The sequence below is a fragment of the Limanda limanda genome, chromosome 9, assembly GCF_963576545.1.
Source record: "Limanda limanda chromosome 9, fLimLim1.1, whole genome shotgun sequence".
NCBI lineage: Eukaryota > Metazoa > Chordata > Actinopteri > Pleuronectiformes > Pleuronectidae > Limanda > Limanda limanda.
The window spans coordinates 23105135-23122550 of record NC_083644.1 but is presented as its reverse complement, the minus strand read 5'-3'; the positions used below and the strand labels follow the sequence as shown (position 1 = coordinate 23122550).

The 17416-nt window shown below is 42.2% G+C and overlaps 1 protein-coding gene across 1 annotated transcript; it reads right to left on the bottom strand.

The window, feature by feature from the left end:
• Positions 1–16855, bottom strand: chd1l (chromodomain helicase DNA binding protein 1-like). The gene is made up of 25 exons (XM_061078590.1): positions 16623–16855; positions 16317–16429; positions 15213–15319; positions 14905–15016; positions 14782–14813; positions 14011–14092; positions 13755–13917; positions 13444–13599; positions 12944–13039; positions 12766–12862; positions 12492–12565; positions 12232–12342; positions 11791–11905; positions 10821–10974; positions 10502–10694; positions 10146–10297; positions 9419–9510; positions 4227–4420; positions 4034–4132; positions 3851–3921; positions 3498–3612; positions 2490–2598; positions 2134–2394; positions 1862–1946; positions 1–1131 (listed from the first exon to the last, which is right to left on the bottom strand). The coding sequence occupies exons 1-25, from the start codon at positions 16738–16740 to the stop codon at positions 1009–1011; spliced, it is 3024 nt and encodes a 1007-aa protein (XP_060934573.1). The 5' UTR covers positions 16741–16855; the 3' UTR covers positions 1–1008.
• Between the last annotated feature and the right edge of the window lie 561 nt (positions 16856–17416).

Below are 17416 nucleotides of genomic sequence, written 5' to 3'. Positions count from 1 at the left end.
TTCGCAATTAATTGACGTTTAATGTACTTCTATGTAATTTCTAAAAACATTACCACTGTACATAGAAGTGCACTCAAATGATTCTAATGTATCTGCACATGAATAGGTTACGATTTTAATAGAGAAGTAAGGTTATCAGAGGTGTGGGCAGCACTAGCACCACTGACAATTCTTACTTTGAACAATTTCACACATGGGCACATTTCACATTACAATTCATTTAGCTGACTTACAATAAGTGCATTTGACCCCGAGGGTACAGACCCAGGACAACAAGAATCAAAAAAGTACAATTTCTTCAAAATAAAGCAAAACTACAAAGTGCTATAAGTAAGTGCAATTTAAGTGCTACTAAATTGTTAGTTTCAAAAATTGTTTTTTTTTTAAACAATTTTTTTTTAATTTATTCAAGGTATAGGAGGTATAGTCAGTAATCTCATCTCTCTGATTAAAATAATTATTATTATACCACAGCTTGGTTGAATTTTCTATCGTGACAAGTTCCTTAAAATTAGGAAAATACGCTCAACACTAAGTCTTCTGTGGGAAAAGGTGCCCGCCCCACATTTCTAAATGCCCCCCCTATCTGAGCAGTCTAGATCTGGGCCTGTTCAAATGTAAGGTGAAATGTCAAATGGTCAGAGGGGGAATAAAGGTGGGGTTAGTAGAAGTCACTCGAAGATTATATAATGTCCCTCAAATTGAACCATGACAATGTTTAGCCACTCACACACACACTGGATTTATAACTGAGGATTCATTACACAAACAATAGTTGATTAATTTTCCTAGACACTGGATGTATCCTGGCAGAAATGTCAGCACAAACCAACCTAGCACCAGTAGCACAGCAGTATATTTATTTACTGATTCTTTCATTTATACATCAATCGTTATAAACGTTTGTGTAACTATAAAGCATTTACACATTTTAAAGCAGTGAACCGAGTTCATTCATGATTTAGACAAATTGATCATTAAAAAGTGATGAAACACTGGATCATAGTGTTATTTGAGCAGATGTGTGAACTGCTCAGTGTTGACTCTTCGTTGTTTGGAGAAGCACGAGTCCAGCCAAGCCTTCTGCACAGGGAGCGCCTGCGTGTACTGACGCACCAGATCCTGGAGCTCCTGGTTCACACAGTAAAATAAAACAAATCAATCCTGCAACCATCTTATTGCATCTGCTTGAAACAGTCTTGAAACGTTTTTGGTAGAAATTATGTGATAATGTCAACATGAAGCAGAATCTCAAAGGAACATCTACCAACATCTTGTTGAAGCCATGATTTCTGAGGCAAATATGGTTTAAAATAGTGATTTAAAAATAATACGGTCTCTGTCTTTGTGTTTTATCTCTGCATCAGTAATAATCTGTGTCCATAATAATACAAAAAAAACGTGTACACTGTGCATGTGTGTGTCGTATAAACAGGAAGCAGACTGTCTACCCTTCAGTCGGTTGCTTGAAACCACAGTGGTAAAAAGAATGATGAGAGATTCATTTTCCTAGAGCGACAGACGAGGTGGGAGTGTGACTGAGAGTAAGTGTTAACAAGACTTTGCTTTCATCACTGGAAGTGAAGCTGTGACTGATGTGAACCTCTCAGGAGGTGATGCTTCTGCCCGTCCAGACTCAACACAACCAGCTGTTTTTAAACTAAAATGGAGCCAGCAGCATTTCCAAACTTTTATTTTAGCCACTGGAAAATGATAGATGCAGCAACAGCGATGCATCTTATAACTAAAATGTAGTAGTGTGGATGTAGCCTTAGTTTAAGTATGGTGTTTCCAATAAAGAGCTCAGTGAGAGGAGGACAGAGATCAGACTATGATCAGTAAACCCCAAAATGCTACTGACCTTTGAGTGGATGCTATTCTCCACCTCTGCAACTATGTGGGTGACCTCTGGACTCATCATATCCGCCTCATCACCATCATAAGTGCAATGTAGTTAAGGAGTAGTGACATTTTTACACTATATTGTAATAATAACTATTTCACTTGTTACCCTTCCCTCCCAGCAAAACTCTACGTAAACATGTTTCCTGCTTATACATTCATTTTTGCTTTAAAAAACCCTTTGACTGTGAGAACAAACTGAAGAAAACATCCTGTCAGAAAGGATATGTGAAAAGGTAACGGGCCAGCCTCTTTCTCTCTGATGCAGGGAGGTTGTAGAAAAACACCTGGACTCCCGACATGAAACTGGGGAGATCTGTGGGGCCGGGGCTCCCAACAGGAGCTGAGGGGCCAGGAGTGTCTGCTTCTGTTTCACTAGTCAGCCTGTTGGGGTTACACAGCTGTGGTTCAGGGCAGGATGTCGATGTCGAGGTGGCAGAGGTGGATGGCTGAGGTGTAGCAGTTTTCTTAGAAGCACTGCTGTGATAGTATCTGTCAGAGTCACATTCAGGAAAAACAAGTCCAAACTTTTCGATAGATAAGGCTTCTAGAGAACAGAAATATCTGCTGAAACTTTTAAAGGATACATGAACGTGGGGATGCCCCTGGAGGCCAAGTGTTTCCGGATGAGTTGCTCCGTGCCGTACCAGTTGAATCCTTTGGTGGAGTGACCGATGCGAGGGAGATGAACGCTTGCTTTGAGGGGGAAAAGACAAAGAGGGCAGAGTGAGTGTGAGGGAGGGTGAGCTTGAATGTTAACTGCAACCTCCTGAATTTCTAATGTTAGAGTTGCACTCAAGTTGACCTACAGACTGACAGAAGGGAAATGTGCAGGTTTGCATCACCTACTTGAAAAACATTGAGAGGTGAAGCTAACTTTAGTGCACGGTGTTCTTATCAGTTCCTCTACTGTGCAGCTCAACAAGAGGAATATCCAATTCCTCTCCTGTGTGCTGTTCCTCAGTAATTGTGTTGGCCCTAATGTTCTGTGCACTCTCACGTGTTTTTACGATAACACACAGCATGTCCTGCATATCTTGTCAGTCAAGTCTAACAATAATACAACACTGGAACCTGAAGGTGAGGCTTAAACATTGTTTGTTCATGCACTGGTCAATTTGGAGGTTCCATAACGTCTTCTTTCATACTTTTCATACTAACATCCAAGCTGTACATTTAGATTTTCACTTTACAAGTTGCCGAATCGAGTTCTCCTGAATTCACCAGGAGTTGGTTTTTAAACACAACATGCTGGAACATGATCACTACACCGGGTCATTCTCCTGCCAAGTCTTGTGCAGTCAATATTAGTTTCCAATAAAAAGTATTGAACTATATTCTTACAGCTTTTTTTTTTTCTCAAAATCACAACTCTGAGCCAGAATTCTTCACATCAGTAGCACTTGGCTACAGTAAACTTTCCAGAACAAAAGTCTTAATGAATTTGTTTTACTGTATTCACCTGTCGTGTGTTTATCAGCATGTTAGTATAAATTCAGGAGGTTATTTTAGCATGTATGACATGATTCTAAAATGTTTGGTCACTTTAAAGGTGTAATTGTCAAAGTGTTTAAAGATCCAGTGCTTTACTGTACCCTTGTTTCTTTTGGCTGCAGCATAAATCTTCTTCAGACCTTCGTCCAGAGCCGTCAGGCGGATCCCAGACAAGTTGTTGGCTTTGTTTCTCTGCTGTGACACTATCAGGGCCAACTGAGGACACAAGGAAGGAGGTTGACAGAATTTAAAGCTTAATCTTATGATCAGTCAGTTTCTTCACTTGCTGCCACAATTTCACAATCCTGTAACCACACATAAACCCAAACCCTACTGTTGATCACTACTACTGCAACGAGGCAGCTTCTACCATGAACCAAGTATGCATTTCCAGGCAGCAAAGTTTTATGCAGTCTTAATGCATCTTGGTTTTTTTCGTTTTAAAATAACCTACTTGATCCTGGCCGTCCAATCTGGACTGTTTGTCATCGATGGGGAAGAGCAGAACGTTGCCAATGTCCAAATCTGAGAAAAATGACAGGTTCACACTTTAGATTGTCTGCTTCATTCTCAACCAGAGTCCAAAAGTGAAAATGGTACAAGTCTCCATTTTCTTTGTAATCGGGGACAATCTCACCTTTCATCTTGCCTGCCAACTCATACTGCTTCCGTGGTTCATCAGATCTCAGCTCCAGAGCAGTAAACAAGCCTCCCCTCCCCCACCACCCTGAGTCATCTACACATCATCACTTTGATTAATACAAGACTGACCAGAGAACATTTCCATGTCAGTTTGACGTACAACCTGGCATGTTGCTATTGTAACTCACCAACACAGTGGACAATGATAGCATCTCCCTGAGCAGCATGTGGATGAGCAACATCCCCTAGAACATAGTGGATAGCCGTGCTGTCAGAGTCTGTGGAGCACAAACTGCCATCATCCTCCTCATCCTCCTCTTCTTCACTGTCCACAGACTGCAGGCACAGTGATCTGTAGCCACACGACTCCCACCATGCCCTTCTGCAGGATTAAGAAAAACACCAAGTTGCAAGCAGCATTGAAGGGCCCTCGCACCTTTGTGCATTTCAAGGGGAGGTGCAGGTGTTTTGTCCTTTCTGTGGAACGACCTGAAGATCATTGGATTATGCACGAAGGAGCGACTGAGTTATGGATAATTCTTTCTAAAATAGTGATTCTATATGAATGGAGAAATAAGAAAGAGATGCTCCTGAGCCCTAGTGAAGTATCAATACCGCAAGACTCTTTTAGTGCTAACTGATAAATTGTCTGTACAAATATATGAACTCCTGCAAGAAAATCATGGCAAAAGTCTGCCAGAAACTGAATGACTAAGAAAATAGCTATATCTGTAGTGAGGCGTTTTGCCACACCCAAATCCCAAACAACCCCATCAAATTACACCTCTCTGTCACTTTGACATCTGTGCCAAATTTGGTGGATTTTCAAACAAGCTAGGCTAAGTGTTGTCATGGCAATATTACACTGGGTTCATATATTCATGTTTTTAATTTAAACATGTGCAAGGTACAGGGTTGCCATGCCACTGCCATTTATAAACATACATCTTGCATACAACACTGAGCTATTAAAGTCATTCACAGATTCATGTTTTTATTTTCAACATGCATGTAGAAGAGACAGTGAATCCTCAAGCCATCTGTGGATGGCACACATACTCCCACATTAGTGAGATGTCGGACCCTGATGGGTAGCACACGACTTATCTAATCTTGGACGGATGGAGGTTGTCAGGCAGAGGGTCAAATCAGCCTCACAATATGTTGGATGCATGTTAATGTGTATTTAAAGACATTTAAATTTGTGGGAAAAAAATTGGTTTGAAAATTAAAAAAAAACGTTCTGATCATCTTTCCTAGCTTGACGTATAGCTGATCCAGAGAAAAGCATAGGTTCCCCCCCCATCCCTCTCTGCACTCTCGATAGCCCCTGTGAACCACACTGTGTTCTCATCTATTGTTTCGAATGCTTGCACTTTTGCTTGTATGGAAGGAGAAGACATTTCCTCTGTACATTCTTCTATCATTGTTCCTATTTCATAGGGCATTCTTGAAAGACTATCAGCATCACGGTTCTCGTTTCCCGGACGATATCTGATAGTTAAGTGAAAATCTGATAGTTCAGCAACCCACCTATATCCTGTGGCGTTGAGTTTGGCTGTGGACAATACATAGGTAAGCGGGTTGTTATCCGTGTACACAGTGAAGGATTTGTGGAAGTCTGGAAATCCAAGTCAAGGCGGCTCCACCAAACAGTTTTTCCAGTATCTGCTGGTGCTTGTCAGTCCATGTAATCAGCTTATGTGAAGGTGCCCCTTTGCTTTTTCCTTTTACATTCCTTGTCTTTACATAGCTGGTTTTTGGTTTAGCTGCCTCAGGGTCTGATTCGAGTAGAACATACAGGGGTCCCGCTATTCAAGAGAAATCCTGAATGTCGGTAGTAGCTCAGTTGTCCCATGACTGCCCTCACCTCTCCTACAGTTCTTTGCTTCTTCTCCTTTAAAGCTCTCACAGCCAGAGTATCAGCTGGGTCCATGTTACTGCCCTCAGCAGACAACATCCGCCCGAGGTATCAGACCTCACGCCTGACCACTTCACACTTACTAGGCCTCAGCTTTATCCCGTACTGCTGTAGTCGCTGTAGTACTGTCCTCACATCCTCTACATGGTCGTCAAATGATTTGCTAAAGACCAGAGTGTCATCTAAATATGGAATACAGATCTCATCTCTCAGTCCTGCCAAACATTCCTCCATGCAACGCTGGAAGGCATCTGGGGCGTTCATTAGGCCAAAAGATATCCTTATCCATTCATAGAGGCCCCAGGGAGTTACAAAAGCAGTCACAGGTCTGCTCTCTTTGGCCATGAAACCCTGGTGATAGGCTTTGCCTTGGTCTAGCAGTGAGAACCAGGAGTTTCCTCCAAGACCATCCATGATATCTTGTACTCTGGGAATAGGCTGGATGTCCGGGAGAGTTTTTCTGTTCACCTCACGGAAGACAATACATAGTCTTAAACTCCCATCTTTTTTCCGAACACAGACGACTGGTGATCCATATGGTGAATTTGACTTCTGAACCCAGCCCTGTGTGATGAGATCATGCAAATAGTCTTTAATTTCCTGGTACAATTGCTTAGGCACTGAAAGGTAGGTTTTTGCAACATGTTCTCTATCTTTCAGTGATATTCTGAGTTGACTCCTCCCTTAACATCTGGTGAGCTCTTACTGGCTCTGGCTCACTAAGTTGGCTAAGATTCACAGGCGGGTCCCACACATCGTCAGCAGCTTGGTTACTTTCCACTTTCATGTGATCCATCATGTGATGGGCAGGGCTGGATCCTTCTAGTTTGGAGGCTGGGTAATGGGCCTGAATGGGCTGGACATTGGCGATCACAGTTCTCCCTACCAACACCATGTCATGGTCTGTGTGGTTCTGAACCCTCACAATATGGGATGGTTTGTTACCTTTAATCCCTTTTACGAGTGTGTCACTGAATTCGAGCCCCTCTGTCCAGCGGGGCTTCACATCGGGCTCCATGATCAGTGTGATATCATCTTGTGGTGAACACATGTGCACATGGCTCTCAACCTGGAAAGAAGTGTGTTTCGGTATGTTGATCCTCTCCTTCTTTGTCTTGACAACATACTCATTTGTCTGCTCAGCATGAATTTGATCCACAAAGGCTTTTGCTTGAGTCGGCCCTAGGTCAGGAAATACTGCCCTCAGCGCATAACCCATCTGTTCCCGGTCAGTGGTGTTGGACTGTTTCAGTTAGCTGTCTTTAATGAGCTTAATAACATTCAAGCCAATTATTGGTCGAATAAGCTTATTTCCTCTCATTACAATTGTGGGGACTACGACTTCTGTCATTGGAGCTTCTCCTGCAGCTAGTCTGAAAGTGACTTCTACCCACCCTGCATATGGCATGTTCTCACCGTTTGCTGCCACTATGTCTAGTGTGTCGGCTGTGTCCAGTATTTCGGAAATGTCTCTTAGTCTTGTGTCAGGCAAGTATGCTTCTTTCCAAAGCTCATCAATTATTGTCACTTGGGAGCCTGAGTCCCACAAGGCCTGAACCCTTTAATCTTGGATGTAACAGTCAAACAGATACTTTCTCCCCACCAGTGGAGCCATGCTAGCCCGTTTTTTTCTTGTAGGGGGAGAGTTTATGTTCATACATAAAAGTGGCGCACGTTTCTCTTGGTGCACAGGCCAATTATCAACTTGACATGGTCTTGAACAGTAGAGCACTTTTTTACATGAGGCACATTGCTTTAATGGTACTGTTTTACTGACTCTGCTTACTGCGAGGCAAAACAAAATCTTCTGTCTCAGGTCAAAGTTTGGATAAGGAAGTTCTGTTGGGTTTTCTTTCTCAGAGATGAGCTGATTATAGAGCTCGGTTGCACTCTTCTCCTGATAGTGAGACCGAAGTATATGTCTCAATGTGGGCAATGTCAGGTTCATTTCCCCCTCCAAATAGCTGCGGAGTTGCATACCAGGAGAAATGGCTCTTAGGTTGGTTCTTTCTCACTTGGTTTCTGTATCTTTTTCAACTGGAGCTGCAAGGTCTCGACCTCGTTCAATATATTTTCCTGTTCCTGATCCTTCCTTATCTGTTCCTCATTCACAGCTTCTCCCTGTGAATTTACTTGGTCTTCTGGTCACTTGAGGCAACTAGCTGGAGCTCAGAAATGTTATCCTGAAGATGGAGTAGAAAAGACATTCCCTTGTCCTCCAGCTCTTCGACATCCTCCCTCTGTATGTGGTTCGAAATTAGTGTCATGAGAGCTGTTCGACTCTTGCCAGTTACAAACTCAAACTTTGGCTCTGCGATGATTAGAAAGTCACATAATTCCACCAGAATCTCTCTGGGAAGTACACATGATTATCTCCAGCTGTAGCTGTTCCATCTCTGAAAAAAACTCATCTTTCCAGCAGAGCGTGGGGATGAACGTTGACTTGTGGTCCATTTTAACTCTTTATAGAGGTAGGTTAGTAGCAGCTCTCCTAGTATTTAATAACACCTCAGATAACATGTTCTCTGTCCTCAACTTGTCAGGATCCCACTGTGGACCCTTCACCACCTGCTCTTGATGTCTGCGTAGTTTATCGACGGCCGCGTGACCGGTGAGGATATCTACTACTTCTCGAAGCTGATCCATGCCGTACACACATCGCATCAGTGGCTCCAAATGTTACGCCCCTAGAAAAGGGGGAAGGACAAAAATGAAACGGACACGGTGTTTGCTGGCTTCCAGTCCAAGTGTAATGAACAAGCCACCCCGTCTACTGTCCAAACCCTGAATCCCAGTGTGAAATTAACCCAAAGACCAAAGCAACAGATCCCAGACGTCACCGATAATTCAACCCCTGCAAACAATTGCAAACAATATTAGAAAATGACACATTCACCACACTGACAAACTTCTATAGGTTATAGACTGACAAAATCTGAAGTCAATTGTATTAATGCCCTGGGAGGAGTTGGAAATTATTCAACCAATAAATTCAAAATGGCAGATTTCCTATTGGGTTTAGGGAATAGCTCCAAGAGCCTTGTTTTAAGTCTGGGCCTAAAAGATGTGTCTCCCAAATATCAGTAGGGCAAAGGTAAAGCAGGGGACTTTGAATTTTTAACTGTTAGGGCGAGGCTTTCTGCCATGCACATGTGTGAGACCCATAAAAGACTGGACTGGACCAGATGTGTGCAAAGGTTTGTGAGTTTGAGCAGGTTCAGGCCCTCATATATGTGCGTCCAAATACAAAAAAAAAATCTAATTGAGAAATGACTCGCTGGCGTACCTTTCTGTCACTTACCAACCTGCCTGCCTGTGTGCATCCTCACTTTTTTTTCTAAAAGAGTGATGCTATATAAATTGAGAAATAAGAAAGAGATGCTCCTGAGCCCCTCGCCCTATTCTGGGCTTGGCCCCAAATCTAATGAAAAGCTTTAGTGTTGATTTACAAATATTTACCTTTTCTTATCCTCCTGAATTCTGGCTCTCTTGGCTGCAGTCTCCTGCTTATCCTCACTCCGTAATGTCCTCTTCCTTGTTGGGGGTAAAGCCTGGGTACCAACACATAATATACAAAAGTCACAGCTGCACAGATAGGGTGGGGTGCTGTTAAATATATCTGTGGACAGTTTTGATTCCCAGATATCAATCACAGTAAGTAAAACATACATGACTGATCACACATGAACCAGCACCTTTGTAATTGAATTTAAACAAAAGACTAAACATTGCAAACTTCAGGAAGGGAGGATGTGTGCAGGACTGTTGTATACGATTCATACTGCATTCATTTAGCTGTGAACATGATAAACTGCTGATGTGAATGTTGAAATGATACAAAGTTCCAGTGGCCCTGCAAACCAGACAAAAAAGAACTTGCCCCAAAATTGTTGCCCTAAACAAAAGGAGTGTATAATATAGTGTCTAAAATAATTTATGGATATTCATGAAAAGAACTATCCCATTTAGTGAATTGATATCTGTGAGGGTGCAGCTTGATAGAATTTAAATGGACTTGGGCCTTAGTGGAGGTATGTGCTCCCCTGAGTGTCATTCTGGTTTATTATGGACCTGCAGTAAAAAAAGCCAGTTCTATATCTTCTCTATCTACTAAAAAGATTCAATGTTTTCAATTCAAAAATGTGTACTTCCCCCTCAGTTGATAGTAAAGGGGACAGACTCTTACCTCAGTTCTGGCTCGCAGAGCTCGTCCCTGTTCCGCAGCTCTCTCATACTCAGCCTTGTGCTGCCTCATCAAACGTGCAAACCTCCTGAGGTCTTCAGCGCTGGGGTTAGTGGGCCTACTGTAGTCTTTCCCCTCATAGTAGTACATGTGGTCTGTAAGATGGGACAGCACAATGGTGAGTCTGATTGTTCATCTCCAGCAGAGTACGTTGTATGAACCAAGTGGATTACAGTAATTATGTGGCGTGTTTATATATGTGGTTATTTTTGTGGTTATAAATGTGATTCCCACCAGGTTGGCTGAGTGCTCTGCACATACATAATAGTGATTTGAGACTTTGAAGTGGTAAAACATACTCTGTCCGTCAAGGTCAAAGGCACTGCAATCCTCCTCCTCTTCATCTTCTTTGAGTGCAGTGGAGTCTTCATCATCCACCCACATGCCGTTAAGCGTTGGACCGAGGATTTTCTTCAGGAGTGTCACTTCCTCTACAGAGCTCTCTTCTGTCGACAGAAGCTTATCTACCCCAAACTTCACGATCTCACTGAGCTACGTGGGGCAGGAAATATGAGCGAGAAGAAGTGGTTTGAATTGAGTTTAGTATAAAAGTGAACACAGCAACTAGGGACTGCAGGATTCAAAGAAAAGAGATCATGGTGATCAAAGTTCACAAACCTCGAGTCCTGCCGGGTCTGATTGAACTTGCTCCAGTAGAGAGAAGCGACCATCTTCAATGACAGCCGTGGTGAGGTGCAGCTTAGACACGGCTCGAGAGTACATTAGTTCCTCCACAGTGTGTCTTGCCAGAAGGCGGATCACTTTCACCGGTCTGTAATGAAATACAGTCAATCTAAGAGTAAAAGGCTTCTCCAGTAGTTTGATTTTGCACTTCACTTAGGTTGGTTAGTTAGGGTATTTATGAGAGAGGATGTGAAGAAAATGGTTGATATCAAAGTGGAAGAGACTGAACGACTACAGAGTTTTAAATCTTGTTCATATCTGGTTTTTAAATCCATCCTGAGAGATCCGAGAGCTCTAAGTTTGTCTATTCACACCTAACATTAAAATGTATCCTGAATGTGTCTCCTGTGACCACTTGTAATTGGATTTCACTTCTCTGCTCTACAAGAAATGAATCATGTAAATCATTTATGTTTGCAAGACTAAAATATGTGGCTTTTAACCATTTTACAGAGTTAACAGATGTGTCTAATGACAATGTTTATCTGTCTGTCGAGCAGGGCAGGAGGGACTGTGGGAATCTAGTGCAGAATCTAGTGCAGCCAAGGACAGGTTTGTGGTGACACAGCTCAAAGAATGAGCTTGTTGATCACTTGTGATCGGATCACTCAGGAGGTCTGAACGTGGTCTTAAAAAAAAAGGTTTCAAAAACGCTGGATCTTAAAAGTATCTTTCCTTTGACATTTCCTGTTTGTTAAATGCCCTCCTCTTCCTAACTCCCTGCCACTTGTTTATATTTTTTGTTCCAATATTATTGAAAATAGGTGCAAAAAACCTTTAGTGTCTCCAGAGGGAGAAATGTTGGTGGGTAATGAAAACTACAAGTTGAAGAAGTTATAATGAACAAACTGACTAACACCTGGCATGATAACAACTGAATCCCTGACAGACTCTTACACCTCACCTGTGCTGACCAATCCGATGGCAGCGAGCCGCAGCCTGCAGGTCGTTTTGAGGGTTGAAGTCACTATCCATGAAAATTACTGTGTCAGCAGCTGTAAGGTTCAGGCCCACTCCCCCTGCAAAGACAGAGCACCATGTTTGAGAACAGCGCGCACTTCTTACTTACAATACATTCTACAGGTGGAGTAATGCATTTATACACGTTACAGAAATATGCACTGAAAGCGTTCAGCATGAAGAAGTGAGAGCTGCTCTAAGTCACAGCAGTGTGTCATCCTGTGGCAGCTCTTATCTCTGTGTGATCAGTCCCCTTTCCTCTCTCAGCTACTTACAAGAACTGCAGAGGTACATACGCAGCTTTCAAGTGCAGCTCAGTCACTGCTGACTTTGCTGTGTTATCTACAAACCTGTGGTAAGGTATTATTAACAACATTTTAGTCACCTGCTTTAGTGCTGAGGAGGAAGATAAATACTTCCTTTCCGTTAAAGTTCTTCACTGCCAGATTTCGTTCTTCCCCTCGGATAGAGCCATCCAGACGTTCGTAGCTGTAACCTGAGGTCAAGCAGGTTGAGAAAAGGACAGGACTATTAAGGTTCATGTTCCATTTTTGCAAAATTGAAATCATTGCAACATCAGACAGTTTAATTTCAATGAGAGTGAGGTTTGAATTAATATGAGAGCAAGTCAGCCTGCTCGCTCACCTCTGTACTCCAGGTAATCCTGAAGAATATCCAGCATCCTGGTCATCTGAGAGAACAACAGGATCTGATGGCCTCTTCACTCACAAACAAGAAAAATGTTATCAAATAATTATCAGGGAATATGAAACTTAAACTATATTACAAGTACAGTTAAGTGCTCCAAGAGATCATAACATTGTGTCAGCATCTAGTTCATGTGGTATCAACGTTACAGCAGTCAGACTTGGACTACACTGCCAGCAGATGGAGACAAATAACAAGCAGCTGGACTTACCCAGTGTGCAGGAAGGCCAGCATGCTGTCTAGGAGGCAAAGCTTCCCACTGGCTTGGATAAGATGCTCTCCCATCTCAAAAGGCTCAGGCTCCAGCCCTGAACAAAAGAAACCCTTCACGTATAAAACATGCTTCTATATTTGCAATGAATAGTATCTGTCTCTTTCACACATCTCACCATTAAACAGGTATGGGTGGTCCACACACTTTCTCAGGTTCATCAAGATGTTCATGAGCCGGTTCCGTTTTCCTTTTTCCTTGTTTTCAAAAGCCCCTGAAAGCGCAGGTTCAGAAGACAGAAAGCTTTCAGTCATTTTAGGATTTTAACATATGAACAATGCAGCAGGAGCTTGTCTGGGACAGATGCGTTCATACAAAAGGACATTTCTTTGGAGCGTTCTGTTGTTTTTCAGTTTTGTGTGTTAGAAAAATCCTCAACGTGTCCACTTGCTCGTGGTGAATCCTGCAGATAATCTCCTGCTCTATCCTCTCAAGAGCTCATGTTTCTACTATGGGGCTGACAGGAGAAACTCAAAAGAAAGTCCAGAGCAACTGACTCAGATATTTGCGTTCTCACATAGTCAGACCCTCCTGTCATTCTCCATGTCTGAAAGCAGCTTATGACGATTCATAGATTCTGCAGCATCCTACCAGGATTGTCAATTCACAAACTCTTACCCAGGTCCTTCAGCAGAAAGGCTCTGTAGCATTTCTTCTGCAGCGCCGACATGCCATGGTACATCAGCAGCTCCGTTTTCTTCGGCAGTTCGACAGCGACCTCTGACTTGACTCTGCGAAGTAGGAAAGGCTCCAGGATAAACTGTAGCCGAGCAGCTGGAAACAGAGACAGAGCGACACAGTAGACCAGTGTTGATTAAGTACAGAATTCTCAGTGCAGTACAAGTAAATAACAAATAATTGTTTTCTAGCTGATAACTAATCCTGCTGAATGTATCCAAACATTGTGACAGGATAAATATGCATCATACCAAGAGCAGGGTGATGTTGTACATTTGAGTAAGTCTGGACGAAGAGATCTATCTCCTTAGCGATGAAGATGCTGGGCTGAATGAAGGTCAGCAGGGAGTAGATCTCCTGCAGGTTGTTCTGAATGGGCGTTCCTGTCAGCAGGATTCTGAAATCCACTGAAAACTATGGAAGAAATACAGAAAAAAACTCAATCACCTTGTCAGGGAAATAACAGAATAGTGGAGAAGATAAGGAGACAAAAGGTTGACTCTGTACCTTTGTCAGGATTGAGTGCAATAATGAGTTGTGGTTCTTTAATCGATGAGCTTCGTCTACCACAAGCACCCTCCAATCCCACCTGGGAAACAGAATGTGATGGTGCATGGACACAATGAGTTAACCCATGAAAATTCATCATCGTTATCGCTATAAATAAAACATCAAATATAATGACATTCATGTTTTGATCAGGATCTTGATGAACAAAAGATGTGATAACAGGTTAGTTACATGTTCATCCTGTATTGTATTATACATTTGAACTCCAAGGAAAGCAGGATACACAAAAACAACTGGATGCATTTCCAGGAAAACTTGGTGGAAGGATGTGGTATTTGTTCAATTGAAATTTAGTGTTGATCAAGATCAGGGGGCGGATCCACAGTTTTATCTTTTTACTTTCTTTAACATTGTGAGATAGGGCGCTTTTCAACATTTTCATTTGCAGGGAATGATTCATGGCGCTTGATTAAATAAATCCTGCACGTTTGGGGAACTGAAATCTATGAATGTGTGAAATTTAGTGCAGCTCGGTTAGATTTTAGGGGACTGCTGGGCCTTGGCAGAGGTATGTGCTCTACTGTCTGTCATTGTAGTTTGTTATACAAATTAAATACTGAGGTCTACTGCATAAATACATTCATCAATTATTTTATTTTATTTATATACCGTTTTATGCAGGATTTGCTTGGTTCAAAATGTATCAATGTGAGCAACCAATTCTTAATTCAAATCCCTGCTGGTAGTTGTGTAACAGATCCCACTCACCGTTTCAGGAATGAGGCATCTTTGAGACACAGCTGGAAATAACAGAATAAAAAAAATAAACATGTCAGTTTGAATACAGATGAAACTTTAGGTCATTTTGTTTTCACCAAAACAGCCTCTGACCTCATATGTTGTGAGAAGAACATGGAAGTCCTCTGTTTTTGTTGCTTTCTGAATCTTTGCTCGGCTCTTCTTGCCTCCCGTGTAAACCATCACAATCAGAGAGGGGGCGAGGCTGCAACCAGGAGAAACACAAGTGGAGAATTTTTCATTTTACATTCAGTCCAGCACACACTCAAATTAAAGCTATAACTTGGCATGTTAAAAACGTATCCAGATACGTTGTCTGTGTTTGATGGTGTTATATACAGATTAATAATTTAAATAACATTTTTAAGTTAATGTAGATTTACAGATAAATGTGACAGTACCGTTCCAACTCTTCTTTCCAGTACTCCAGGACAGAGAGTGGGCTCATGACTAAAAACGGGCCGTCACTACCAAGAGCTCCTAACATGTACACCAGCAGAGAGATCGTCTGAAGGGACAAATTATGATCATGAAATTGTCACATACATCATACAGTCCGGATATCTTTTCAGTCAGGGGATAAAAGTGCCTTTGCTATTTTAAACAAGCTACAGGTCCATGAAATATCGATCAGATTATCTGTACAACCAACAAATGCAAAACAAAACACATTCTGGTAGGTATTTAGACCATGGTTAATTTGATGATAACAACACAATAGGTGAATACTACTTTACTCCAGCCATAGCTTTAGTGGGCACTGGTACACTACAGGTCACATTCACTAATTCACACACCGGTTCAGAGAGAGCTTCCTCAAAACACACACACACACACACACACACACACACACACACACACACACACACACACACACACACACACACACACACACACACACACACACACACACACAAACTTTGTTTCATTTACATGACCAACAGATGGTCATGTAAATGAAAAGCAGGAAGTAGGAAAGGTCTGGAATATTTGCTTGAAGAATGAAATAGTTACTGATGTTTTTTCTGTTGATTGACAAACAAGATAAATCAACTACTTGTGTTGTTTATAAACAGTGGAGTTATAGCTGGCCTATGAATCAGGGCAGGTTTACTTATAAGCCTTTTTATAAATCATTGTTATTTTATAAATAATGATGGTTGAACTCCTTCACTGACATCGTCCTGTTGTTGTGTGTGGTGGTTAACTGTCACACTGTCATGATTCATTGGTCATGAATCAGCAGCAACTTAACTTTTCTTACAGACAAATCAAAATGTCTCCTGTGAGATAAAAAAAGCCTGCAGGTTTATCTTTCTTCATTTACACTTAGACTAAAGAGCAGAGAGCTGGTAAAGTATATTACAATGAAATAAAACATTGTATTTACACCCTTATTACCTGTTTCCTGTTATTCATCTCGGTTTGAAAACACACAGAGAAACATTGCCATGCATCACTATGACAACTCATACTTAAGTAGGTGAGAGTGATGGACCACACACCTGACAGGTTTTACCCAGACCCATCTCATCTCCCAGGATGCATCCCTGCTGGGACTGCAGACACTGGCTCAGCCACTGCACCCCGTCCAGCTGGTAGCCCCTCAACGTGATCCCTGAGAGCAACGGGACAGTTCATCACTACTGACCAGAGACTGGGTATGTTACTGACACTGGCGCACACACATGTAAACCAGAATAGAACACGAACATTAAGGAGACACAACTTAACGATAGTTGAAATAGTTTAAACACAGCTGCTTAAACCTGTGAATGAACAAAGCGACCCGGAAGTTACAGAGTCCGTACCTCTTAACCCGCATTTCTCTAGCTCCCTCTGGGTCACAGGTTCCCTATCTATGGCCCCCTTCTTCTTCCTCTTCTTCTTCGCCAAGAGGGATTTCACCCTCGCCATGATGTGTGACATGTCTTCACGGTGACAGGCCCAATGAGTTAACGCACTGTAGCTGCTGGTAGACAAGTTCAGGCAAGTTTCCCTGACTTGTTTCCAGAAGTCCAGGAAGACCTGAGTGAAGCTCGTATTTAGGCTTGTCTCTGATGACGTATCGCGGTGACGTTAGCGCCGGCCGTACCACCACGTGACTGATACAGGAAATGGTTCGCGTGTTTGGTGTGCGATGCAAAATATAAGGGGCGGCGAGACGAGATGGATCCCCTCACACTTTGTGGACTTGGGACGTTTGTTTCTTCAGAGCTTCAAGGAGCGAGCTTGATCTCGCAACCACTGAAGTATCATCTTAGGGGTTCCACTACATCACAGGCATCTGCCTTTAGAAGTGTGGCATCAGAGGCAGTCGCCTTTACATATCAGTGGCAGTTTCTATTGTAAGAGCCTATACGAACTACTCGTGCCTACCATAGATATATCTATGGTGCCTACAGTCTAGGCTGCTGCCACATGACGGTGCGAAGTCGGGCGCCAATGAAATTCCAATCCATTGTGATTTGTATCTGTGTCTAATCACAACATACTTGGTCTCGATGTAGGTCAAAATAAATAGATTCACAAATTAATAAATTGATGAAATAAAGACAGACTGCAAAGAAAAATATTTTTCCTACAATAATTTATTAATTCATTT